The sequence below is a fragment of the Pelophylax lessonae genome, assembly GCF_965119305.1.
Source record: "Pelophylax lessonae genome assembly, chromosome: 2".
NCBI classification, from domain to species: Eukaryota; Metazoa; Chordata; class Amphibia; order Anura; family Ranidae; genus Pelophylax; species Pelophylax lessonae.
Genome location: NC_138769.1, coordinates 659371792 through 659399306, shown reverse-complemented (window position 1 = coordinate 659399306; position 27515 = coordinate 659371792). Strand labels below are relative to the sequence as shown.

At 46.1% G+C, this 27515-nt stretch overlaps 1 protein-coding gene across 2 annotated transcripts in view; it reads left to right on the top strand.

Annotated features, from left to right (window-relative positions):
- CERS5 (ceramide synthase 5) overlaps positions 1-27515 on the top strand; it is a 196612-nt gene that overhangs the window by 68856 nt on the left and 100241 nt on the right. For both annotated transcript variants that reach the window (XM_082248348.1, XM_082248349.1), the window contains exons 3-4: positions 13963-14093; positions 21930-21987. In XM_082248348.1, the coding sequence (XP_082104474.1) occupies positions 13963-14093; positions 21930-21987 (189 nt within the window). The remainder of the gene's footprint in view (positions 1-13962; positions 14094-21929; positions 21988-27515) is intronic.

The following is a 27515-nucleotide window of genomic DNA, read 5'->3' as shown; positions in this document are numbered from 1 at the left end:
TTTCTTTTTTGCACTATAAAATTTTGGAAAAAACCCAATATTTTTACTTTTTGCTTTAAAATGTAACCCAATGAGTGTATATTTATTGATTTGCATGAATACGTTAGCGCCTACAAATGAGTGTGTTTGTATGTGTATATATGTGTATAATATATATATTATACTCTGAACAAAATTCTAAACGCATGAGCTGAACTCAAAGATCTAAGACTTTTTCTATGTACACAAAAGGCCTATTTCTCTCAAATATTCACAAATCTGTCTAATCTGTGTTAGTGAGCACTTCTCCTTTGCCGAGATAATCCTCACAGGTGTGGCATATCAAGATGCTGATTAGACAGCATGAATATTGCACAGGTGTGCCTTAGGCTGGCCACAATAAAAGGCCGCTCTAAAATGTGCCGTTTTATCACACAGCACAATGCCACAGATGTCACAAGTTTTGAGGGAGCGTTCAATTTGCATGCTGACTGCAGGAATGTCCACCAGAGAGCTCTTGCCCTTGAATGATCATTTCTCACCATAAGTCGTCTCCAAAGGCGTTTCAGAGAATTTGTCAGTACATCCAACCGGCCTCACAACCGCAGACCATGAGTAACCACACCAGCCCAGGACCTCCACATCCAGCATCTTCACCTCCAAGATCGTCTGAGAGCAGCCACCTGGACAGATTTGTGAACAATATTTGAGAAAAATAGGCCTTTTGTGTACATAGAAAAAGTCTTGGATCTTTGAGTTCAGCTCATGAAAAATCGGGGCAAGCGTAAATATAATAAGGTTCTGTATGTATGTATATGTGTGTGTGTGTGTGTATGTATATATATATATATATATATATATATATATATATATATATATATATATATATATATATATATATATATATATATATATATATATATAATATATATATATATATATATATATACATACACACACACACACACACACACACACACACACACACACACACACATATATATATATATAGTGTTAGTAATTAGTGATGGTCAGCAACTTATAGCAGCACTGTAATAGTACAACAGGCATTCGGACAGTGACAATACTATGCTAAAAAAAATACACTTTTACTGTACTAATAACACTGGGTGGGAAGGGGTTAACGTCATAGGGTTGTGTGCCTAGGAAGTGTAATGTAACTACACTGTGTACTGTTTTACTAAGGGATGTGCTGGTTTGTGTCTCCCTGCTTTGCAGAGACACAACCTGGCACATCCCGCTGCCAGTAGGGAGATCTGTGTTTACAAAACAGATCTGTCTCCTGTCATTCACTCCTGACGACCCGGTGATCGGCATGTAAGGGAGCCGGTGAGACTGCTGCTGGGTGGGTGCATGCGTGCCCCCTACCCAGAAATACCTGGTGCCAACAGTAAATAGACAAAAGCCCAGGTGCCAGAACGCACTTTTTAGTCACCATGGCAACCTAGTGCCTAGGATTTTTCAAGCCCTGATATGTGTTTTTTTTCTCCTTCTGTTTACTGTGGTATAAAGCAATAGCTGTTTATATACCGATCAGCCATAACTTTATGACCACTGTGGCCAAAGTGACTTTTTAATAAAGCGGTAGAAGAAAAAGAAAAAAAAAAAATTCTCTCTGCAGGGTAAAGGCATATTGTGGTAGTATGCATCACATTATGAAAGACTTGCTTTTTAATTATGCACTCCAGCGGCAGGCATTCACCACTGCGGAGGCTTCCATCTTCACCCGGCCTTCCCTCCGGGTTGGCAGGCTGCAGTCTCTTGAATGGCGAAGCTGCAATGTCACTCTTGCACGTTGGGAGTCATTGGCATGGCACAGAGCTCCAAAGGAACAGCATAGGTATGCCATTCCTTAAGCGTGCATGTGGCATTGATGTCACCCGCTGCCAACCAAGTGAATATCTCTTAAATCTGTTTAGGCAGGGAAAAGACGGTGCAAATTTCTTTCTGGGTTGCAGGAGAGAAATTTTCACAATTCCCCCATCAACACAGTCGGTGCTGATGGGAATCCTTGACATTTTGTTCTTCTAGCGGGGGAGGGGAAGCCATCCCCGCTAGAAGAAGTCCAGCGATTATTGCTAGCGGCTGCAGCAGCCGCTAGCGATAATCGCAAGTAAATCCGGCTGGCTGGTTGTACCAAAATTGATCTGAAATGACTGAGATTTGAGCTGCCTATGGCTGACTTTAGGAGATATTAATTTAATCTACAGGTAAGCTTTAATGTAATCTTACCTGTAGGTAAAAATCCAATTCAGGGGTCTATTACTGCTTTAACCACTTGCCTACTGTGCACTTAAACACCCTTCCCATCCAGGCCAATTTTCAGCTTTCAGCGCTGTCACACTTTGAATGACAATTGCGCGGTCATGCTACACTGTACCCATATGAAATTTTTTATCATTTTTTTCACACAAATAGAGCTTTCTTTTGGTGGTATGTAATCACCTCTGGGTTTTTTATTTTTTACAAAAAAAAAGAATAAAGACAGAAAATTTTGAAAAAAAAAAAAAGTTTTTCTTATTTTCTGCGAGTAAATTTTGAAAATAAATTTTTCTCCTTCACTGATGTGCGCTGATGAGGCGGCACTGATGGGCACTGATAGGCTGCACTGATGAGGTGGCACTTATGGGCACTAATGAGGTGGCACTTATGGGCACTGATGAGGAGGTACTAATATGCCGCACTGATGAGCATTGATAGGCGGCACCGATAGGCAGCACTGAGAGGTGGCACTGCTGGGCACTGAGAGGTGGCACTGCTGGGCACTGAGAGGTGGCACTGCTGGGCACTGAGAGGTGGCACTGCTGGGCACTGAGAGGTGGCACTGCTGGGCACTGACGGGCGGCACTGAGGCGGCACTGACGGGCGGCACTGATAGGCGACACTGATGGGCACTGGCGGATGGCACTGGACACTGATGGGTGGCACTGATGAGCGGCAATGATGGGCAGCACCATCAGTGCCCACACTCAGTGCCCATAGTGCTGCCAGTCAGTGCTCATCAGTGCCTAGATGAGCAAGCACTGATGGGCACTGACTAGCAGCACTATGGACACTGATTGTGGGCATTTATGGGGGGCACTGATGGCGGGCACTGTGGGCACTGATGGGGGGGCACTGTGTGTGTGTTTTTACCTTCAGTAATCAGGGCACTGGTGATCGGTGCCCTGATTACATTCTCCTGTGTCCCCGGCGCTGTGAGGCTCCCCCTCCTTCCTCACACTGCAGGCTCCGTGTGAGGAAGGAGCGCCGGCAATGAGAGATGATCTCATATGTTTACATATGAGATCATCGCTCATTGGACGGCCCGATCACGTGGTGAATGGCCGCTGTGATTGGCCATTCACCACGATCTGTGATTTTCCCCGCAGCGCGCTCGCGGGAGCGCGCTGGGGGCGTGTCACTGGGAGGCCGTTTAAAAACGGCCTCCCGAAAATTCGAGTCCGCGCTGCAGCCGTATATAGGCTGTAGCGCGGATGGGAAGAAGTTAAGATGTGTGCTTGTATTAAAAGCAGAGATTGCATGTAACTAAGATTAAAATAAACAAAGTAAGCTTTCTGAATTTCGAACCGTTTTTTTATTGGATAGCGGTAGCCGCCCACTGAACACTTTCATTTGTTGCCTGCAATTATTTAAAGTAATTGTAAATGACCACCTTGTAAAACAACCCATTCAATTTAAAAAAGAAATGAAAGGCAAAACATTTTTGTATAGATATAAAAAGAACATTATAAATACCGGTTTTCCCTTTTTTAAAAGCGATACACATTCCCTCTGTTCTCAACTGCATAAGAGCTGAGGGAGGGGAAGCAACAGCACACTGAGCTTGCCAGTGACAGGCTGTTCAGGGGTGGGGGGTGGGGGGGGGCAGTTTAGGACAATTCTGATCATTGGAGGAGAGCAGCTTGAGTTCCCAGCACAGCTATAGAACTGACCATGGTGTGATCTTTTGCTTAGTGTGGTCAGTTTTTAATAGGAAAGCAGAGGGACTGGCAGGAACACCAGAAATTTAACACAAAGGAAGCAATACAAAGAGAACAGGAGACTTTCTCAAACAAGTACATTGTACTGCAGGCACATATCAGTAATAGAAAATGTTGGGGTAACAAACGCCTTAATTGAATGCATTTAGTTTAAAGCCTGATAATAACTTCCTGACCTGCTGTGGTTTACAATCAGTACTGATGACCAATAGAGATTGCACTGCGTTGTTTTCTTCGAAATTATTGAGAAGTGGATTTTTCTTTTTCTGGCAGTAGATATTTGGTGGCGGTTGACAGTGTCTGATAAGATAAAATGATTTGTGAAGTGATAGTTGCAGCATATGTACAGTATCTCACAAAAGTGAGTACACCCCTCACATTTTTGTAAATATTTTATTATATCTTTTCATATGACAACACTAAAGAAATTACACTTTGTTACAATGTAAAGTAGTGAGTGTACAGCTTGTATAACAGTGTAAATTTGCTGTCCCCTCAAAATAACTCACCATAAAACCGTTAATGTCTAAACCGCTGGCAACAAAAGTGAGTACACCCCTAAGTGAAAATGTCCAAATTTGGCCTGAAGTGTCAATTTCTTGTTTGTAACAAAGTGTCATTTCTTCAGTGTTGTCACATGAAAAGATATAATAAAATATTTTCAAAAATGTGAGGAGTGTACTCTCTTTTGTGAGATACTGTATATAGGGCCATAGACACTATAAGATTTTCTGAAGACTTTTTCCTTCAGATTTACCTTTTCTATGTAGTGCAAGGTCCGGCCAGATTGCTCACAAATGTAAAGTGTTTAGGTTTGACCTCATATTATATGGTTTTAGTAAATCTGAAGGAAAAAGTCTTCAGAAAATCTTAGTGTGTATGGCCCATATGGGTGGAGGCGCTCCAGAGGGGAGTCCTGTGTAGCAAACAATTGGCTCAATTCCCTCACTGAGCGAGAGCATGTTATTTATTTCATGATTTTTTCCACCTCATTGTTAAAAAGGAGTTCCTAAAGCATTGTCAAGTGAGCTCTTTATTGGTCAATATTCTGCACACTGCTATTTGAGAATACGGTCCTATATCACTGCATTAGAAACTAGAACAATTTGTTTCATAAGTTGCAGTTTATGATCCGCTGGCATATTTGTCAAGGAGGTCCAGTTATGTCTCCATTTAGCCATAATTTCCTAATTTGCCATAAAATGGTAGCTAATCCCCATCTAAAACCCAGAATACATGAAAAGGCTGAATAAAAAAAAAAGAAACTCCATACTTTAATGAATTTTATTACACACAAGCACTATATAGTACCCACTTTTTTTTTTTTTTTTTTTTTTTTTTATAGTAAAATATAAAAGGTTTAATGCCGAATGAATAGATACCTAACATGTCACGCTTTAAAACTGCGTATGCCCTTGGAACGGCACCAAACTATGGTACCTACAAAAAAAAAAAATCTCCATAGGCGACGCTCTAAACACCATTACAGGTTACCAGTTTAGCGTAACACAGGAAGTCTGGAGTTAAAATTATTGCTCTTGTTCTGACATTTGCAATGATACCTGACGTGTGGTGCAATCACTGTTTACATATGGGTGCAGAACTTGCATATGCTCTTGCATTTGTGCGTTAGGATTTGGGGGGAGGGGGGAGGTGTTGTGTTTTATTTTTGGTTTCTTGTTTATGTATTTTATTTAAAAGGTTTTCTCTTTTGCTCATTGACAGACACAGCTTCAGATCTTTATAACTGTTTGGTTAGATTGCCCCCTACAGGACTAGGACACAAGGCAAAAAAGTCTGGCTACGCCCATAGGCAGTTTCAGGGGGTGTACTCCCTCTCTCTGCTATAGACACTCAATTTTTTTTTTCTGCCTAGTAAGGACCTAGTTCCTTGATGGGATCTTTTGGTCCTGGCAATTTTTTTTCTTTTTAGATAGAAATTTATTTTTTCTCTTGGATTTTTCCTGCGAGATCTTCAATTAACTACCGGACTGGGCGACGGGCTAGATAATCTAGATCCAGTGGTCACCCCAGTCTGGCCAGCGAGCGCACGCAGACCTCAGCTCCGCCATAGGTCGGCTGTGACAAAGCCCCCCTGCATGGGGGCTGGCCTGCGAGTTAAACGCTTCACGAGGGGTTCTGTCTGGAGCAGTGCCCGCCATGTTTCTGGTATGGTGAGTAGCTGTTCCCCCTCCCCCTGGAGGTTTTTGGGGTGGACCTGGGCCCCTCCTTGGGACGGTCTGACCCTTGGGTCCCCTTCCTTCCCATCAGGCACCCCCCCTTGTCATCTGTCCCCCATCCTACCCCCCCTCTCTCCACATATATTGGGGCTGTTTGGATGGTCGGGTCCACCTCCTTGGGTGGTGGCAGGGAGCTATGTTGGGGGGGGGGGTGCACCGCTGGCGACCAGACGATCAACTGTGTTGGGGGGGTTTTGCAACTGGTGGGGGCTCTTGCCATGGCCCCCCATCCTGACCGGGGTCTGTCCTTGAGGCCTTGTTTCCATCCTGGGTTCCTGCAAGCCTCGTGGTGCCGCGAGAGGCCTCCACTTTGTTGTAGCCTGTGTGTTTCTATACATTTTGTGGTGGTTTGCCATTAAAAATAGCGGTGGCCATGACAGTAGAGCCCTGTAGGCGACGGGAGCCCCTCCTCCTCCTTTGGTGCTGACTCCTGGATCCTTTAACTTCCTGATCGCTGCACTTGGAGTGCAGATTATCCTGGTGGCTGCAGGTGCCTTTTTCTGCTGGGTGGTGAGTCTGGTGGGGTTCTCTCCATCTCTGCTAAGGATCGCTTGGAGCTTGTGCCTGGTGACCGGGTGGTGCTGCCAGCACGGTGGGGGTTGTCCCTTAGCAGTGTGTTACGTTTTTTTATGGGGTCCCCCTGGTGACTCATGGAGTCTTTGGAGCACATCTCCGCACCTGATCCCCTCTCTGAGGCTGCGGGGCCTTCCGGGTCCCAACCATCCAGTGATGCATCCGTCGTTAATGCCTGGAGTCCTTTGTGTCCCGGGTGGAGGTGGTCTTGGTGCGAAAAGGCGCTGCTGGAAGCACTGATTGTTTCTGTGCGTGAGACCTTGAAGATGGAGGATGCAGCTGCGACAGAGGCGCAGGTTCCCTTTGGCACTCACTATCCAGAGTGGCAAAGGTGTTTCCTTTCCACGCCTATTTTGACAGAATTGTCGCTAAAGAGTGGGAATGACCAAAGCACCCCCATGGGGTCCCGAAGCCCTGTACTAGGCATTACCCCTAAGAGGAGTCTCTCCTTAAGAAGTGGATTGTTCCGCCGGTGGTGGACCCTCCAGTTTCCCGATTTTAAACAAGGCAACCATGTTTCTGGTTGAAGAGTCCTTGGCCTTTAAGGATCCAGCTGACAGGCGGAGGCTGTGGCCCGCAGTATGTACACTCTGGCTGGTTTGGCACTGAGGCCAGTATTCACCATTGCCCTGGTGTCGCAAACTCTGACCACGTGAGCTAAGCTTTTACGTTATGACCTGGAGGGAAAACAGCTCCCCACTGCCTTTGCTGAGCTGGCGAACCAGCTGGTCCAGGGGCTACAGTTTATCTGTGATGCCTCTTTGGATGCGGCTCCCCTAGTGGCTCGGCTCTCTGTTTTGGCAGTGGTCATTCGGCGTGTCTTTTGGCTCAAATGCTGGTCTGAGGACCAGACTTCAAAAAGGCCTTGACTGATCTTCCCTTTCAAGGAGATCGCCTGTTTGGAGCTACACTGGATGACATCATAAAATGTCTCACGGGGGAAGAATACCTTTTCTTCCGCAGGCTACTAAGGAACCTCCTCTTAGATGTGGGCCCTCCTCCTCGGCTCATACGTTTTTTTTTTTTTAATCCCTCAGGGGTCGACTAACAAGGGCTCAAACCATTTTAAGGCCCCCCTCTATGGATCCAAATGAAACTGGACTGGCAAACCGAAAGCGGGCTTCTCCAGACCCACGGACAAGGCTCCTTAAGCATGAAGGTGCGCCCTCACCCATATTGGGGGTGGGGGCATGTTTTCGCTGGTTTCTGGAGTCGTGGACTTCCCTGGTACAAGACAAGTGGGTCCACAAAGTCATTTTGTCCGGCTACAAGATCGAGTTTCGCTCTTGTCCCCCAGGAGGTTCTTTCCTTCCAACTTGAGCTTGTCCCCAGACCGCGTACAGGGTCTGTTTAGGGCAGTACAAGACCTGTTGCTTCAAGGGGTAATTGTCCCGGTTCTGACTTCATAACGGTTTCAGGGTTTTTTACCTAACCCTGTTTACAATTCCCAGGAAGGAAGGCAAAGTGCGTCCAATCCTGGACCTCAAGGCACTGAACTGCTTTGTGCGGGTGCAGAAGTTCAGAATGGAGTCCATTCGCACAATGGTGGCATCCCTGCGTCAGAGGGATTTCCTTGCTTCTATCTACTTTTCGTATTCCAATATGTGCCAGTCGCCAGCGCTTTCTCCGCTTTGCTTTATCAGTTTGTGGCGTTACCCTTTGGTCTCGCCTCCGCTCCTCGAGTCTTCACAAAAGTCTTAGTCCCGGTACTAGCTTTGTTACGCCAACGGGAGATCACGGCGCTGGGCTACTTTGATGATCTCCCTCTGCGAGCGGAGTCTCCTTCTGCGAGCGGAGTTTCCTTCTGCTCTGGTGGAAAACCTGGAGATCACAATACGGACTCTGCGGGAGTTCAGCTGGATTCTGAATTATCAGACATCTGGACTATCTGGGCCTGACTCTGGATTCGGCCTTAGCCAGAGTGCTCCTTCCTCTAGACCAACTCCAGAAATTGCAGGCTGCAATTCATCCCCAGCTGTCCAGCAGATGGTCATCCCTCCGGACTTGCATGCGGGTGCTGGGCCTGATGGTGTCTACCTTCGAGGCAGTGCCGTATGTACAGTTCCATACGAGGTCCCTGCAAAGGGGGATTCAGGACAATCCGATCCGGCTGAGTCAGGGAACGAAGGAGTCCCTGATATAGTGGCTTCTCTCTCTGGTGCTTCGGCTGGTCAAGCCCCCCCCCCCCCCACTTGTATTGGACACGTCCTTGGCAAGCATTTTGCCCAGGGGATCTGGACACTGGAAGAGTCCAGACTACCGATCAATGTCTTGGAACTATGAGTGATCAGACTGTGCCTAGACCATGGGATGGATCGTCTTCAGGGATGTCCAGTGTGCATTTAATCAGACAATGGCCGTGGCTTATGTCAATCACCAGGGGGGCACAAAAAGTATCCTGGCGACTCTAGAGGTAGCCGGCATTCTAAGGTTGGCAGAGCGGTTCCTTCCAGCCCTCTACGCCATACACATTCCCGGGGTGGAAAACTTGCTGGCGGATTACCTCAGTTGTCAGGGGTTGGACCACGGAGAGTGGTCCCTTAATCCGGAGGCGTTTCATCAGTTGTGTCCCCGGTGGGGCACCCCAGAGGTGGATCTGTTGGCGTCTCGACAGAAATTTGCAGAGGTTTGTGGCTCATTTAAGGTATCCGATGGCGGACGCTAAAGACGCGCTGATAGCCCCGTGGGGGCCGTATCGTCTAATTTACGACCCCCCCCCCCTCCTTTCAAGCTTCTGCCAAGACTTCTACGCAGGAGTAAGCGCAAGGGATTCCAATCATCTTAGTGGCCCTGAACTGGCCTCGCTGGGCTTTGTATGCCGAACTGGTGCAGCTGGTCCCTGACGTTCCTTGGAAGCTTCCTCTCAGGGAGGATTTGCTGTCCCAAGGACCGATCTTCCATCTTGCTTTTACAGTCTCAGGCTGTGACGGCTTGGCTGTTGAAGGCCAGGTGCTGAAGGATAGAGGTTTATCTGAGTTGGTGATTCCTATACAGTTGAAAGCTAGGAAATCTATTTTGAAAATCTGCCATTATACATGGAAGACATGCATTGCGTGCTGTGAGTCGCTTGGGGTTCATCCTCACTCCTTGCTGACTCGCATCCTAACCTTCCTTCAACAGGGGGTTGAACAGAAGTTGGCCTTAAGTACCATCAAGGCCAAGTGTCAGCTTTGACGGTCTTCTTCCAGTGACCTTTGGCCACACACTACCTGGTGCGTACCTTTTCTTCAGGGTGTCCGACATTTGGTCCCTCCAGTGCGTGCTCCGCTGCTGCTTTGGGACCTCAGTTTGGTGCTTTCGGTACTCCAGAAGCCTCCCTTTGAGAATCTTTGAGAGATTCCCCTGCTTACACTGTCCCAGAAGGTGGCTTTTTTAGTGGTTTTTACCTTTTGGGTGCAGGTTGTCGGAACTGGCGACGTTATCCTGCCATTTACCTTACATGGTGCTTCAGAGATAAGGTGGTTCTTCGCCCCTGCCTGTCATCCCTTCCAAAGGTTGTCTCTTATTTTCATTTGAATGAAGACATTGTGTTGTCTTCCTTGTGTCCCAGGCCTAAACATCCGAAGGAAATTTTGCTTACATGCCATGGATTTGGTCCAGGAAATTAGAGTGTACCTGGTAGCTACGGAGTCTGCTCTCTTTGTGCTCGAGCAGGCCTCATCCCGGTAAACCCACTTCTCTGCCAGGACGTCAAATGATGTCAACCCGGGTGAAGTGGTTAAATAACAAACATGACACATTAACCTGCTCTGTGTAAGGCCCCGTTCACATAGGGGCGATGCTACCTCGGAGCAGCTGCCACGGACTTCATAACATTGAAGTCTATGGCGGTCGCCTCCTGGTCGCCCCAAAGAAGCTCCGGACCCTTTTTCTAAGTCGGAGCGACTTGTGTCGCTCCTATTAGAACGGGTCCGCAGCTTCCCTATGGGAGGCGACCTGTGAGGCGACCAGGTCGCCTCACAGGTCGCCTTAGTGTGAACGGGGACTAATGGTTTTGCACAGAGCAGCCCTGATCCTCCTCCTCCTTTTCCTGCCAATGCCCCTGGCTCTTCCGCCGAGTGCCCCCATAGAAAACCGCTTGATGTGGGGGCATGTGTGTGTTTGCTCCTGGAGGAAACAGACCCTCATACTCTGCCCCTTGTGGCTACCTTTCAAGCTCTAATGTCTGATCTCGTGGATTTGGTCTGGGTATGGGAAGATCTCGGCCCCCTGTACACTACATGGGCCAGTGCTAGACTCTGCAGCCTTTAGACTGAGTAAACATTGCCATAGAAGGAGACAAGTGTTCTCTTTTTTCATTTAGCAATCCTGTTGCTGGTGTGAGTTTCCACCGGGGACAGGTTTAAAAAAGACGTTACCCTAATACTGGAAGCTGCAAAGATACAACCGGGAAAGCTGGTGTCACCACCTTTTTGCTAAATATTGATTGGGACCATTTAATCATAAGCGAGTGCCAGTTGTGCCACAGTTAATTTTCAACTTGCTGAACATACTCGGTATTGAATTGAATATGGAAAAAAAATTACCTATGTGGTACTTCATTTACTGTCATCGTTTTAAGTTTCAGCAGAGTGTACAAAAAATATGCAGCTAAACCATCCAATCTTGTTATTTTCTTTCCCTTATTCACAGTGACCATGTAGATGGTAATCTTGCACTTTGGTCTCCTGCACCTAATGTGGCCAGTTGTCCAATGGTTGGATAGTCCTCTGAGTATTGGGCTGACTTGGGGATGTCTGGTAGAGAGTTTTTTCGACCTGGGTTCTGTGGAACCCTAGCTTTCCTCCAGATGTTGCTATGGGTTCCTAGAGAAAGGAGCAATTTCTGCCTTTCATATAAGTATTTCTTGTTGGCCACACGTGTAAGGGGCAACCTTCTCTGTGACTAGGGCCGCACCAATGCAATTTTCAGTCTTAGTCCTTAGAGTTCAATATTGAGTTGGCCCACCCTTTGCAGCTACAACAGCTTCAACTCTTCTATGAAGGCCATCCACAAGGTTTAGGAGTGTATCTGGGAATGTTTGACCATTCTTCCAGAAGCGCATTTTGTGAGGTCAGGCAATGATGTTGGACGAGAAGGCCTGGCTCGCAGTCTCAACTCAAATTCATCCAAATGTCTTCTGTCAGGTTGAGGTCAGGACTCTATGCAGGCCAGTCAAGTGCCTCCACCCCGAACACGCTCATCCATGTCTTTATGGACCTTGCTTTGTGCACTGGTGCACAGTCATGTTGGAACAGAAAGGGGCCATCCCCAAACTGTTTCCACAAAGTTTGGCGCATGAAATTGTCCAAAATGTCTTGGTATGCTGACACCTTCAAGCGCGGTTAATCAAAAACTCCCTGCAGTAGGTTAACCAATGGGACCCTGTAATATCCAAACTAAAACAATCCTTGGCTGCCAGTCCCAAGCATGGGATGCAAATGCAATGAAATAAAACAGTAAAAGACAGCGCACAATAGTGACAGTCAGGTGTCAATAGAGAATCCCCAGACAGCAAACCATATAAGGTTAGTTCAGGGGTGAAAAAAAAAAAAGGTGACTAACAGACTAACACGTTACCACTGGTGTGCGGGTGGCAGGGCATTGTGGGATGGTGGATGCCAATGGTCACTGCGAGTTAATCCAACGCTATGCCTCTTGGAGATGTAAAGGTGTCCAACGCAACAGGATCCCTATGGAAGCAAGGGAAGATCCTAGCTGGTTGCTGCCGGCACGAACCAGTCGTGTTGTGGAACTGCTGAGGGTTGCATGCTGTCTGGAAGTGATGTCACTCGGTGGAACGAGGCCAAATGCAGGAACCAACATGGAACGCAAGCCAATCCATCGCCGTGACTACGCATTTCGCGGGTATGCGCTTTGTCAAGTCACCTGGCAATGCATTGGCTTGCGTTCCACATGAGATATATACTGTAGGCAGGCTGCCCCAAAGCTGACATGACGTCCGCCCCATACCCATGTGTGCGCTCCAAGCTGGTTTACAGTGGTGCCGGGACATCCTAAATCTCATCCAGCCCTGTGGGCACCGCAAGCGGCCGTGGTTTTCCATCATCGGCAGACATGACTACAGTGCAGATCTGGATTTAACATATTATAGATCTGTAACAACATGTAAGTTGATCTAGCATTTTTTAATAAACTGTTTGCCCATTGCTCCACTTAAATGGCGATTCCCTGTCTTTGTATACTAGATTCACACAGGAGCGTGCAGGAAACCGCATGTGTTTCGATAGGAATCACACCGCATTCCTGTTCCAATCTCATGCAATTCTTTGCAGTGCGATTTAAGCCCATTAATTTTGTATGGGCTCAAATTGCACTGCAAAGGTGTCGGTTTTGGCTTTCGGAGCATTTGCATTAGTATAGGTAACAGTGCAACCCTACCAGTGACCATCACACTTCTGTACAGTGAGCTGTACATATAGTAGTTATCAAAAATAAAAGTTGGACAAGGAGCAGATCCAATATACGTTCAAGCCAAAGGGCTGGAAGGGTACACGGATCGCAACCTGCCAAGAGTGTGGGACTTGGGAGGCATAGATAGGGTGGTAAGAACAATTTATCAAGGACCATAATGTAGTATAAAAAATATTTTATTCCAAATGTAATTATAATTCACTATGAGACCATGGAAAAACAAACATGTACATAACATTTCAAAATAATATGAGTAAATCACAATAGTAGTAGTATGGATCATATAGGTCCTACATGTTTCGCCGGGGGGTAAAGACCATCTGCATTGGCTTCTTCAGGGACCCAAACCATATAATCCTTCTACTGGTTCTAAACGATAAAACCTATCATATATTAGTTAAATAGACATGAAGATGCCATGGAATCATATCTACATTTTGCATAGCAAAAAGCTTACCCTTTAATTTTTGACAAAAGATGACATCTGTTGAAAGTAACAGTTATACATAGTAGTTATCAGTAGGGGTTCTGAGCCTGGAAAGTAATTTGAATGGGTCATCTGTTTAAAGGTTGAGAAAGGCTGTTTTGTTGGGGGGGGGGGGGGGCAGTGGTAGAACTCAATGCTCATGTATTGGATAGAAATGTAATAGGGGTTCTTATTTTTAATGTGCTTTTTTTTTTTCTTTGCAAATGAATGCAAGTAAACAAAAACACTTTTGTATTTAAAATCTGTTTGATCCTTTGTTATCCAGTGTCCTGATGGAAAGCACCTGGAGGGACTTTCAAAGCAGCTGGACTGGGATGCACGAAAGATCCAGAGGTGGTTCAGACAAAGGCGAAATCAGGATAAGCCGAGCTTAGTAACAAAATTTTCAGAGAGCATGTGAGTGGATCCGTCTTCTGTCTCTTATTGTAATTAGAAGTGTTTGCTGCTAAAACACATGGTATTCACATGATATTTCCATCACAAATTTAAAAAAAATGGCAGTATTGAATAAAGAGTTCATATTTTTTAATCTGTATGAATAGAATAAAGAAACGTGCAGTACATCTCAGGAATACATAAACCTTTCCCCATATTTTATCTCTGTAAAGACTCTAGAATTACACACAAATACCTGTTGATGATCCAGAAATGTACACTGCACTCGTGAGACTGATAACACAGCATTTTTGTGGACTTAGTGGTGTCAGCCCTAACAAGTTGTGTTTTACTGAACTATTCTAACCTTGCTATTATCCTATTCTTAACAATGACACTGATCTGTAGCCCCAGAAAGAAGCTAGATGGGCAGTTTGGCCTCCTTGAGATAACACAGGATGTAGGACAGCTTTGAATTTCTGACATGGTCAACTGGTATTTTCGTTTTACGTCTATAACTGATATAACAAAAAAATAAAACATTTCTATAGTATTTTTACCAGGCCAAAAGGGAACAAAAAAAGTTTGCTGTTGCGGTTTACATGCGGAATTAAGCATGCGAGATATATACAGTATCTCATAAAAATGAGTACACCCCTCACATTTTTGTAAATATTTTATTATATCTTTTCATGTGACAGCACTGAAGAAATTACACTTTGTTACAATGTAAAGTAGTGAGTGTACAGCTTGTATAACAGTTTAAATTTGCTGTCCCCTCAAAATAACTCAACCCACAGCCATTAATGTCTAAACCGCTGGCAACAAAAGTGAGTACACCCCTAAAGGAAAATGTCCATATTGGGCCCAAAGTGACAATATTTTGTGTGGCCACCATTGTTTTCCAGCACTGCCTTAACCCTCTTGGGCATAGAGTTCACCAGAGCTTCACAGGTTACCACTGGAGTCCTCTTCCACTCCTCCATGACCACATCATGGAGCTGGTGGGTGTTGGAGACCTTGCACTCCTCCACCTTCTGTTTGAAGATGCCCCACAGATGCTCAATAGGGTTTAGGTCTGGAGACATGTACTGTGACATGCTGAAGGAGAGCATGATCCCCTCCCTTCAGAGGTAAGGATCTGGTTAAGTCCTTTGAGCCACAGGACGTGTAAATTAGATTTAGCAGAAAATAAAGGACGTTTTTAGCAAATCTTGTAACTAAAGCTGGCCATGTACCAGTAAAATTTGTTTCACATGTTTCCTTTTTAAAACATACACTCAATTTTATTTTATTTTTTTATTTCTCTTTTGTTCGTTGACTGACACAGCTCCAGAATCTTCTTGACCATTGGGTTATGCTGCCCCCTACAGGAGTAGAACACTAGGCAGGAAAAAGCTTTACCACACCTATGGGGCAGTCCCGGGGGGTATACTCCCACTTCCTGCTATAGGCATTCAGTCTTTTTCTGCCCAGTCAGGAGTAATGACCTAGTCCCTTGCTTGGGATCTCTGGTCCTAGCATTTTTGTCTTTTTTTTATTTTATTTTTTTTTAACTGATTTTTTTTTCCTTTCTTTCTTTTTTTTTTTCCTGTGAGAACAACAATCAACTGCTGGACTGGGCGACGGTCTGGATATTGTAGATTCTTATGGTCTCTCCAGTCCAGCCAGCAAGCATGACCTGACTTCAGCTCCACGCTAGTTAGGCCGTGACATAACCCCACTGGACGGGAGCTGGCCGTCGAGTTAAACGTCTTGCGAGGACCCATAGACCTGGGTATGACCCAAGTCACAGTGTGCCTCTGGCCTGCAGCACCCTCATTCTGATGGTGCTTAGGTCTGTCTGGAGTGGTGCCCACCCAGTTTCCACTTCCACTGGTGGCTTATTGGGGTAGACGTGGGCCCCTCTCTGGGATGGTCGGACCCCCGGGTTCCTTGCTTTCCAATGTAGCGTTCCCCCCCCTCAATTATCAGGGTCCCCCTGTGGCCCCTACCCCCACACCAAGCTCATCCCTCCTTTCCCTCCCAGGGGTGGCCATAGTTGTGTCTGTGTGGGGGTGTTGAGCAGGCGATTGGGGGCGGGGGCGACGCTGGCTGCTTAAAACGTGTTTTTTTGAGGGGATGGTCCTGGTGGGGGCCCCTACCAGGGCTCCTCACTGTCCATTTGCTTCTGGGGGTCCTCTGGAGGGTCCGGGGAGCTGCGTGGGCGCCGCCATTTTGTTGAGGATGGCTGCTGTATATATCGCCGGCCATTTTCTTGTAGTATCCCATTGATTAAACGGTGGACATTTTTTGTAGCCTATGGGGTGGCTATTCGGCGGTGGACCTCTAGTGTTCTTTCCTGAACTTTCTCTTCCTCTCTGATCGCCGCACTGCGTGCAGCCTTGGCATTGTGCTCAGTACCTGAGTCGGTGGTGAGTCCATGTGGGTGCAAAAGGACCTCCCTCTTTCTGCTATAGTTGGGACTTGTGGTGCCGCTGGTGCAGCGGTGGGTTTTTTTTATGCAGTATTTTTTTCTTTTTTGCTAGTGGTCCCCAGGTTAACCCATGGAGTCCCTGGAGCACCTGACCCCCTTTGAGGCTGCGGGCCCCTCTGGGTCCCAGTCCGCTTTGTCTGCTCTGACGGCAGTCCTAGAGTCACTAGTGTCCAGGGTAGATATGGTCCTGCAAAACCGGCCCGACAAAAAGCGTTCCCCCGCCTTCACTTGCATCCTCTATCTTCTCAGATTCTGAGGTTGATCTGGCCGCCGCGGACTCAGTTACCCTACTGGGTCTGCGTCCATGCACTCTGAGTGCTTTGATAGTGAGGGTCATTCCTCTTTCACTACGGCCACGCATGAAAAGACGCTAGTGGATACACCGATTTTATTGGTGCAGAAAACTTTAAATTTGAGGAAGTAGCTGCGTGGGAGACGCCGGTACCTGCAGATCCTCAAAGGCAGCAAAGGTTTTCCCCTTTCCCGCCTATTTGACAAAATTGTCGCGAGTCAGAGGGGTTTCCCTAAACGGTCTGTTGGGGTGCCTAAGCGCTTTTCTTGAAGGTATCCTTTTGAAGAGTCCCTGTTTAAAAAAAAATAACGGTACAGCCTGAGGTGGATTTTCAGGTTTCCAGGTTAAATAAAGCCATCCTTTTCCCGGTGGAGGACTCTCTGTCTCAGTTTTTTAAAGACCCTTTTGACAAGAGAGCTGCATCTCTCTTCCCAACACGTTTTTACCATGGCCGGTTCCATCCGTAGACCAGTGTTTACCATAACTTTGGTTTCTTAGTCCTTAACGGAATGGGCGAAGCTTCTGCGCCAGGATTTGGTAGGGGAACAGATTCCCACTAATTTCGCGGAGCTGGTGGACCAGTTGGTCCAGGGGTTGCAGTTCATCTGTGGCTCTCTGGATGCAGCTCCCTTAGTCTGCAGGGTATCTGTAACAGCGGTGATCCTTCGGCGCATGATATGGCTCAAATACTGGTCTGCGTATCAGGCTTCCGAGAAGGTCCTGTCTGATCTCCCTTTTGTGGGAGATTACCTGTTCGGAGCTTCCATGGATGAGATTATTAAGGGTCTTACAGGGGGGAAGAGTAATCCTCTCCCGCAGGCTATCAGGAGCTAGGAGTCTCGTCGATTGTGTGACCCTTTCTTCTCGGGTCACAAAGTACCCTTTCAGATCTCAGGACAAGGGATGATCGAAAAACCAGTTCGAACCCCCTCAGGAGGTTTAAAGAGGCCGTGGTCTGGTAAGCAGAGGGTGGGTCCCTCCAGACCCGCAGACAAGCCCTCTTCTACCTGTAGGGGGCACCCTCACCCTTATCTAGGGTGGGGGGACGTCTTCGGTTCTTTCCAGACCTATGGACCGCCTTCATTCAAGACGGGTGGGTCCACAAGCTAATTTGGTCCGGTTACAAGATCGAGTTTCGGTCTTGGCCTCAGGCAAGGTTCTTCCCTTCCAACCTGCGTTTGTCCCCAGATCGCCTGCGAGGTCTCCTCGTGGCGGTGCAAGATCTGCGCTTACAAGGGGTCTTTGTACCGGTTCCATAATCGGAACATTTTCAGGTGTTTCATTCATACCCATTTACTGTTCCCAGGAAGGAAGGCAAAGTTCATCCAATCCTGGACCTCAAGGCCTTGAACCGCTTTGTGCGGGTACAAGAATTCCGGAGGGAATCCATTCGCACGTTAGTGGCATCCCTTCAGTGGCATATGTCCCTCATCAAGGGGGCACAAAAATTTGTCCTAGCGGCTCGGGAAGTAGCCGGCATTCTAAGATGGGCGGAACGTTTCGTTCCAGCACTCTTTTCCACCCCTGGAATATGCAGAGCCAAATTACCTCAGTCGACAGACCTTGGACCAAGGAGAATGGTCACTTCATCCGGAGGTGTTTCGTCAACTGTGTCTCCGGTGGGGAACTCCCGAAGTGGGTCTTGGATGAATGGATGAGGAATTGGCTGCACTCCCATAAGATGCAATTTCAAAAATGTTTATTCAGGAGAAAACAAAATAAAATAAGCACAGATGATACAAGGCTTACAGCAGGGGACAAAAGGTGACGCATTTCACACGACTTGCGTGCTTTGTCAAAGCCAATTTCTCATCCATTCATCCATGATTTTCTGCAGCAGTGGCAGGGCGTGCACCTTGGTTTGGATGTTTGTTCACTTTCAGCCCTGCAGACTCACCTGTGACAGCGGTACCTGTATTTGATTCTCAAGGTGGATCTGTTGGCCTCTTGTCTTAACCGGAAGGTACAGAGATTCGTGGCAAGGTGTTGGGATCCTCTAGCCGACGCCACAGACGCACTGGTCCCTCCTTGGGGGCAATACTGTCTGACATACGCCTTTCCCCCTCTCAAATTTCTGCCGAGACTTCTGCGAATGATTGAGGCAGAAGGAATTCCGGTCATTCTTGTGGCCCCAGACTAGCCTCGCCAGGCTTGATACAACCTGGTACGGCTGGTCGCTGATGTCCCTTGGCAACTCCCTCTCAGGGAAGACCTGTTGGCGCAAGGGCCGATCTTCCATCTTGCTTTACAGTCGCTGGCTTTTATGGCTTGGCTGTTGAAAGCCAGGTGCTGAAAGATAGGGGGTTGTCTGACTGTGATTCCCAAGCTGTTAAAAGCTAGGAAATTAACCGCTAGGAAGATTTAGCATCGTGTCTGGAATTCATACAGTGTGTGGTGTGGATCTCTGGGGGTTTCCCCCTGTTCCTTTTCGGTGGCTCGAATTTTGGTGTTCCTCCAAAGAGGGGTGGAACAGTGCCTGGCCTTGGGTACCATCAAGGGTCAAGTTTCGGCCTTTTTTCTTTCAACATTCATTTGGCTACGCATTCCTTGGTTTGCACCTTTGTTCAGGGGGTCGCCACTTGGCTCAGCCTGTGCGGTCTCCGTTGCCTCTGTGGGACCTCAATTTGGTACCGTCGGTTCTTCAGAAACCACCTTTTGAAAATATTTGCGAGATTCCCCTGCTTACATTGTCCTAGAAGGTAGCCGTCTTGGTGGCGATTACTTCTGCACGCAGGGTGTCTGAACTGCTGGCAGCTTTGTCTTGTCGGTGGTTTACAGAGATAAAGTGGTGCTGCGCCCTTGTCAGTCGTTCCTTCCGAACGGTTGTCTCTTGTTTCCATCTGAATGAAGACATTGTCTTGCCTTCCCTGTGTCCTAAGCGACCCAAGGAGATTGCCTTGCATTCTCTGGATGTGGTTTGGGCGATCAGGGTGTACCTGGCGACAACCGAGTCATTTAGGAAATCGGACTCCCTTTTTGTCCTTACGGATGGACCTCGCAAGCGGTTTGGTCGCATCTGCTGCGACCATTTCCAGATGGATCAGAAAGATGGTCGTGCAGGCCTATTCGATCAAGGGTCAAGTTCCTCCTTTCCCTGTTGAGGCGCATTCTACACGGGCGCTTGGTGCCTCTTGGACCTTCCGCCATCAGGCGTCAGTGACGCAGGTTTGCAAGGCAGCCACCTGGTCGTCTGTGCAAACTTTCACAAAACTTTACAAAGTAGATGTTGGCATTTGCGAATGCTGCTTTTGGCCGCAAAGTTTTGCAGGCTACTGTTCGAGAGGACTTGGTCCTCTTTGAGGGTGTATTGTTTTCAGGTGAGCTCCAGTTGTTCCTGGTTAGCTCCTGTTTGACACTGCTTGGTACGTCCCAATGGTCAAGAAGATTCTGGATTTGTGTCAGTCATTGAACAAAAGAGAAAATTGGATTTTAGCCTTACCATAAAATCCTTTTCTCTGATGTCCATTGACGGACACAGAACCCACCCCTCTATTGAGTTGGGATATTATTTTTTCTTCTGACACTGCTTGCAACAAAACTGAATGCCTAGAGCAGGAAGTGGGAGTATAGCCCCTGGGACTGCCCCATAGACGTGGTAAAGCTTTTTCCTGGCTAGTGTCCTACGCCTGTAGGGGGCAGCATAACCCAATGGTCAAGAAGATTCTGGAGCTGTCTGGTAATGAACATCAGAGAAAAGGTTTTTACGGTAAGAGTGAATGTGGTTTTCGTTGAAGATATTACCTTCATTACATACTTAAATGCTAAATGCAAATGGAATTTTGAAGTACTTTTAAACTCCATCAAATTATCGAATGTACTGAGAATTTTTATATGAATATGCGTACGAACATTTATTCAAAAGTCTACTGATGTATGGCTAGCTTCACTCTACAATCAGGGCAGTGGTAGAGAGCGGCTAGGTGTCCTGGGAGCTGCACATCAAGGGTACAGGACTTCATTCCCATACAGCCTGAGGGGCTCAAACACGCACGTATACTTGATTCGCAGTGTGTACAATCAGAGCAGCAGCACAGACACAGCCTGGAGTATAAAACCATTTATCCAACATGAGTAAAGGCATTCTATAGACACACCTTGTTGCCAAACGCGGCTGTTGGAAATTGAACGCAGCACTGCTTAAATGCATGTGCTTAAAATCAAGGGTCGAATGCAGAAGAAGGCTGCATTATACCTTCTTTGCTGGCAAAAGAAATGCATCTCTGTGGAAACTGCTGCCTCCAAAGTGATGGAAAGCAGGCCAAACGTAACCTCGGAGCTGTCGTCTACACTAATAAAGTAAATGGGAATCTTCTGACTTTGTTTTACAAATGCAGGAAAACAATTTCCGTCTAAGAGCCAGAAGGAATGTTTTATGAGTGAAATCTTGCAGTGTTTTTTTTTTTTTTTTTTTTCATCTCCAAAGGTACCCATAGATACTTTTTCTGTATTGTCTGCATGACAATAGGGCATTGTGTGAAGGGTGACCTTGAGGACAGCAGGGAAAGTATGTCCGAATAAAATGTCTGTACAGCTTCCTCTTGTGGTTCACAACTTTTGCAAATGATTGTAGGGTGCTCTGAATATGCATCTAAAGCCTAGTACACACAATCCGATTATAGGACGAATGATCTTTTATTTTTGCATCCTAGTCTCGAAGTTGAAAACTAATTGGTTACTAAAGCACGAAAATTCTTCATAATAAAAATTTGAAAGTGATGTCTTGTATTGTCTTTGTATTGTACTTTCGGATGAAAACTGTACAGATTAAACAAATCATACGATCTGGTATCGTACAAGAAATTTTGTGTTTGTTCCTTCGGAAAATTTCAGATGAAAGTTGTATACTAACAATCCGATTATCGTGCAATCACTTCGAAAGCGATATTTTTTTTGTTTGATATTCTGATTGAGTGTACGGGGGCTTAAATTAAAAGAAATAATTTGATAAATTGATTATTACCTTGTGCTGTAATACGTTCTAATGTAGATAATGTTATTGGTTAGGATGTTGGATTTTCTCTTTGTATTAGTGGCTCTGAAGTTTTCAAAATCACATTTCTTCTCTCTTTTCACCCTATATTCCTTCTAGGTGGCGGTTTATATTTTACTCCTATATCTTTTCCTATGGAGTATGGTTTCTATGGTCGGTGAGTAGCCCTATGATTTTTGTCTTCAAAGCTACAGTTGTTCAATGTTATCTATCATTCTAAAGCTGGCCACACACACACTAAGAGCTCATTTACATAAATGGGAAGGGGGGCAGTTAAACCATGCAGCTTAGTCTTTTTTTTTTTTTTTGTGTAAATCCTTTATGCAAAAACACAAGGGATGCACACAATCGGAAGACAGAACACGTCATAATACTCAATACATAGAATAGTAAGCAGACCTACCGACAAGCCAAGCTGGTATGTGTAATGCACCATGTAAAATACAGTTGATGCACCGATGGGTCATGTACCATTTGCCTGCAGTCTGTTCAGAGCGTGCAATCTAGATGGTGGAGCAATTCGTCCACTAAAGGTCTGCACCTCCCCCTTTTTTTGTTTCAGCTAGAAAAATGGGGGGGGGGGGGGGAACTAACGATAAAAGAAAAAAGGGAAAATGTATGCATTGACATAAAAGCATACCATATAGGAATATCCCCATAGTACCCTAAGAGCACCCAGGACACCAAAATAAAAAAGGTGGGGGGGGGGGGGTTGGGAGGGAATAGGAGGAGGGAGATGGATAGGGAAGAGAAATGTGAAAGAAAGATGGAGAGAGGGAAGTAGTGGTTTAAAGAGGGAGCTTAGTTGTTTAAAAAGGAAAGGGAAGTTTGTATAAGGCACTACCTGATTGAGCAGACTTGAAAAATGTATCCCCCATAAAACATAAGCACTAGTGATAAATAAACAATCTTTCAGTGACAAAGTGCTTGTGCTGGAAAGAGCTAGTGGCTGGGGGTGGATTGGCATGAACCCCCCAAAACAAAGTGCTCAGTGCAAGATGGGATAATAACTGCTCATTCAATAAAACAACAGATAAATAAACAAAAGTGCATCAATATTTTTTTAACTGGACGCAGTGATAAGTGCCAGTGAGAACCGTTTGAAATAAACGGATATGGTGATGGTAGTACAGTGTTAGTATATACTCTAACCCAAACAAGGTGACTAAATCAAAGTAAAAAAACACCTTAAGGTGTTAAAATCTCAGTTGTCTGTGACAAGTGATTTAAAAAATGAATTAGTGGTGATTAAGGTGCCTATACCAGTGGTGCCCACTGGGTATCACACTCGCCCTATTTTTTCTTCTGGGCAAAATAAGTGTTGTGATCGCCACAGAGTAAGAGATGATTGGTTCGGGGTTCCTGAGGACTGTTATGAGCCAAGTCGGGAGATGTCTCCCCTCCGATGTCACAATCTATGATGCTCAAGCAGACAAAAACAGGACCCCCATGGCGTAGTATACAATCAATGAAAAAATGCAAGCAAGTACACACACTTCGGACCGATCACTGTCATATTCAGGACGCCGGGATGCTTCCGCTTCTGTGTTCCACGGCTCCAACCTGCTAAACCGGAAGTGACGTATGGCATGCGTAACTCGGCCCTACACGTTTCGTCATCAGACTTCTACTGGAGCGGCCTTAGTTGTGTTTTCACCTCCCCCAGACGCTTCTCCTTTAGCTGCAAAGGCAGCAGCCAGGAGTGTACAAATGCATCTGTGATGCTTTATTTTGTGGCAGGAAATATACCTTGTCTTGTTCAGCGGGCATTACTGCAACCCAATCAAGCAAAGGGAGCTGTGCTGCAATGCATGGCGGTGTTAAACCATATTGCCTCCCCACTGTCTGTCAAACCCCTCTGAGAAAAAAATCCAAGCACAATCCTTGCCGTTGGTGTAAATGAGAGAAATCATTCCATACCCCCATCCATGCTAAACAGCGAGGATGTGCAGCACAGTGGCTAAGTGGTTAGCACTTCCGTCTGGCAGCACTTGTCGTTGGTTTTAATCCAAACCACGGCACCACCTGCATGGAGTTTGCATGGTCTCCCTGTGCCTTTGTGGGTTTCCTCGTAGTACTCTGGTTTCCTCCCACACTCCAAAAGACATGCTGCTAGCTTAATTGGCTCCTGTCTAAATTAGCCCTAGTATGTGTATGTATAAATGTGAGTTAGGGACCTTAGATTGTAAGCTCCTTGAGGGCAGGGACTGAGGTGAATGTATAATATATAAATGTAAAGCGCTACGTAAATTGACAGCGCTATAGAAGTACCTGTAATAAATAATAGAATTTTTGTAAGAACTTACCGTAAAATTATTTTCTCTGAGACCTCTGACAGTCGCCGCCCACTCATAAAGTCTTCAGAGCGGCGACTGTCAGAGGACTCGGAGAAAAGAATTTTACGGTAAGTTCTTAGAAAAAATTCAATCTTTTTTTTCCGCTTTTATTTAAATCATACAAATAAAGCATCTTCATAGACACTTCAATTTCTAGGGTGACATCTTAGTTCAGCAGCAGCGTTGTCACCATTTCTCTACTCTCATAAGTTGGAGTACCAGCAGCTGGCACGTTCTGCCATAGTCACGGCAGTAAAAATGACATTCATCTGCTGCTAGAACTTGCACACCCACAGGAATGTGTTTATAGGACATACACCGTGCAGGAAGTGTAAAAAAAAATTAACAAAGTAGGGGGAAGACTTAGAAATAAGTCAGTCCGGTTTTACTTGCTGCTCTACAAATCACACCACACAAGCAAGCTTTCACATGGTGTCAGTTAGGCTTGGAGATTGGCTGGTTCTGAATGAATGAACTTCTCTCTGCCAACCCTTTTTGCTCCGATTACAGGCAGTCACATGATTAGTCACCACGAGTTTAAAGAGGCAGCTTCTTTAGGATAGTTATATCTACCCTTCTGTTACTCTGTTTTTTTTGTGCCCATCAAGATTACATTTAAAGTAGAACCAAAGGCAAAACTTTTTTTTTTTTTCTTCATATTGAGTAGTGGAGGATTAATAACCCCTGTAAGGTTTATTTTTCCCATTTGTGTGCCATTAGGGAACTTTCCCTTTGTTCCTGTTCCATAGCCAAAATAGGAAGTGAGAATAAATCCATCTGAAGGAGGAGGGGAGTTCGACAACCCGCTGATCACAATCTGCCTGTCTCCCTGCATTTACTGTAGATCATGAACAAGTACCTGCTTTGCCAGGTCCTCCCCTCAGTCTCCGCTGCTCTCCTCTTCCATGCAGAGTGGAGAGTGGGAGGCAGTACAGTACTTGACAAAGCCAGGAGCGGGAGCAGCCTCTGTTAACGTTTAGGTTAACCAGCAGGTGATTTGTTGCTGGGACGCTGGACGGTCCTAGCAAACAATCACCAGCTTGTTAAAATGAAAAGTTTAAAGTGGTTGTGTAACCCAAAAAAAAAAAAAAAAACACCCCTGTTCCCTTTATAGCAGGCTAATCAGCACAGTGCTCATGCTATCTAAGCTGTAAAAAAAAAATGGTTAATCCTGCCAATTCCGGAGTACCCCTCTGTGTGCTGACCACGATAAACATGTCTGATGAGCCCTGATTTACCATGGTCAGTTTACCTGCCTCCATCACCTGCAGCTCTCCTCTGTCTCCCTCAGTCCCCCTCCCCTATCTGCCTGTCAGCTCTGTGTGCCTGTGTCTCTCCCCCCCGCCCCCCCCCCTCCTCCTGCCGATATTGGTATTTTAAAAAAAAAAAAAAAAAGGTTAAAAATTGTCACTGCCAGCCCCTCTATTTTATCCAGGCATAACACACTTAAGTGTGTTTTTTTTTTTTTTTTTTTTTTTTTTAAACAAAGCCTCTACCTTTTCGTCCCATCCCCCCCCCCCCCCCCCCCACCAGATATCTTCAGGACGGCCACGTGACTCTCGGCCGCTCTCCTACTTAGATCCAGGGCTACAGCGGGAGGGGCCGAGTGGCTATGCGGCCTCCCCAGCTGATGTCCAAGGGAGATCTCTACCCCTCCCGCTGTTGCCCTGGATCTGAGTAGGAGAGTGGCCGGGAGTCGTGTGATTTTAGAGGCTTCGTTAAAAAAAAAAAAAAACACTTAGGATGGGTTCACACTGGATTAAGGAGCGGCTTTGAGCAGGAGGTCCGGTGCGTCCTGTTCACTGTTTCAGGTCCAAATTTGGGAGGAATTTTTGGCTGAACCCAGACCTGAAACAGACAACGCACACACATTTCCTACAAACTGCTCCGAAGCTGTCCCGGGGGTGTGTGAAGCGGCTCCATTGAGAGCCAGTCATACACTCCTGACATGCAAATTTAATGCAGGGAAACCCACATCCAATTCCCACCAGTGTAAACACAGCCTTAGTTTGGTATACCTGGATAAAAAGGGCTGCCAGTGAATTTCATTTGAAAGGTAACAACCACCTCCACTCTGGCAGCTCCCGCTCCCTCCCTCTGTCCAGCACTGTGCTGCCACCCATTAAGGTAGGTGAGCATTGCCTACATACTGGTGTGCCTACATACTGGTGGATGTGTGTCAGGGAGATGATGTGTGGGGGGCATAGGAAACTGCTTGGAGGGGGACACAGGACACTACAGTGGGGGGGTGGAGGGATTGGAACAGAGAACACTGCTATGGAGACTGGGGGGAGTAGAGCATATTACAGTGTGTGTGTGAAGCGGGGGGGATTTGAAAGGGGCAGAAGTGCAAAGGACACTACTGTGGAGGGGCTAAGGACACTATTTTGGTGGGAGTTAATGTGAAGGGGACAGAGGACACTACTGTGGTGGGGGGGGGGGCATGTTAAAGGGGGCAAATGACACTGCTAAGACACTTTGTGCTGTCCTTTTAAAAAAAAAAAAAAAAAAAGGCACCACTACCCTCACCCCCCTCAACTCCTACACCCCCTTGGCACTTTCCAGGGATCTTTGATTTCCTCCATATTGTACAGGTAGATCTTAACCCTTGATAGGTTGCCTACCCCTGCTTTACGGTGAGAGAATCCCTTGTTGTCACCTGTGTCACCACTACTAGTGTCCCCATAAGAAAATATCCCTATTATTCCTATTCTGGGGACAAACCAAAATTAGGGATGTTCTTTTACTTTCACTTTTGATGATGATGGTAAACAGGACAAACAGGGAGGGTGAATCTCCCTAATGGGGACACAGACAACAATAAAAGCCCGACAGGTGTTCTAATCCCTCTCCACTATGTCCAAAGCTTAAAAAACAAAAAAAAAATTTCCTTAAGTTATAATTTTAATTTTGGTGTATGTATAAATATTTTCACCAAGATATATTTTTGCACATTGGAGTCTACTGGAAGAGTTGGTGAATACATTGATAAGCCCCTTCATACAGGGGGCCGTACATCCTGCAGAGACTGAGTAATCATTCTCCCAGGACCCTCAGCTGCCACATACAGCCTTCCATTGAAATGAATTTGTAGATTCTCCTGTGCACATTTATCCACTGGGAGTTGCATAAAGTACGTGCAAGAACGAATGCTCTCAACGCTTTGTATACAGCTACATCTTCTAATTCATCGCAGTGGGTGGGTCGAAGTCTGCCTTAAAGTGATTGTATTATTATTATTTTTTTTAATAACACATCTGTCATGCCTACCTGCTCTGTGCAGTGGTTTTGCACAGAGCAGGCCCGATCATCCTCTTCTCGGGCTGCATGCATAAGGTTTTTTTTCTTT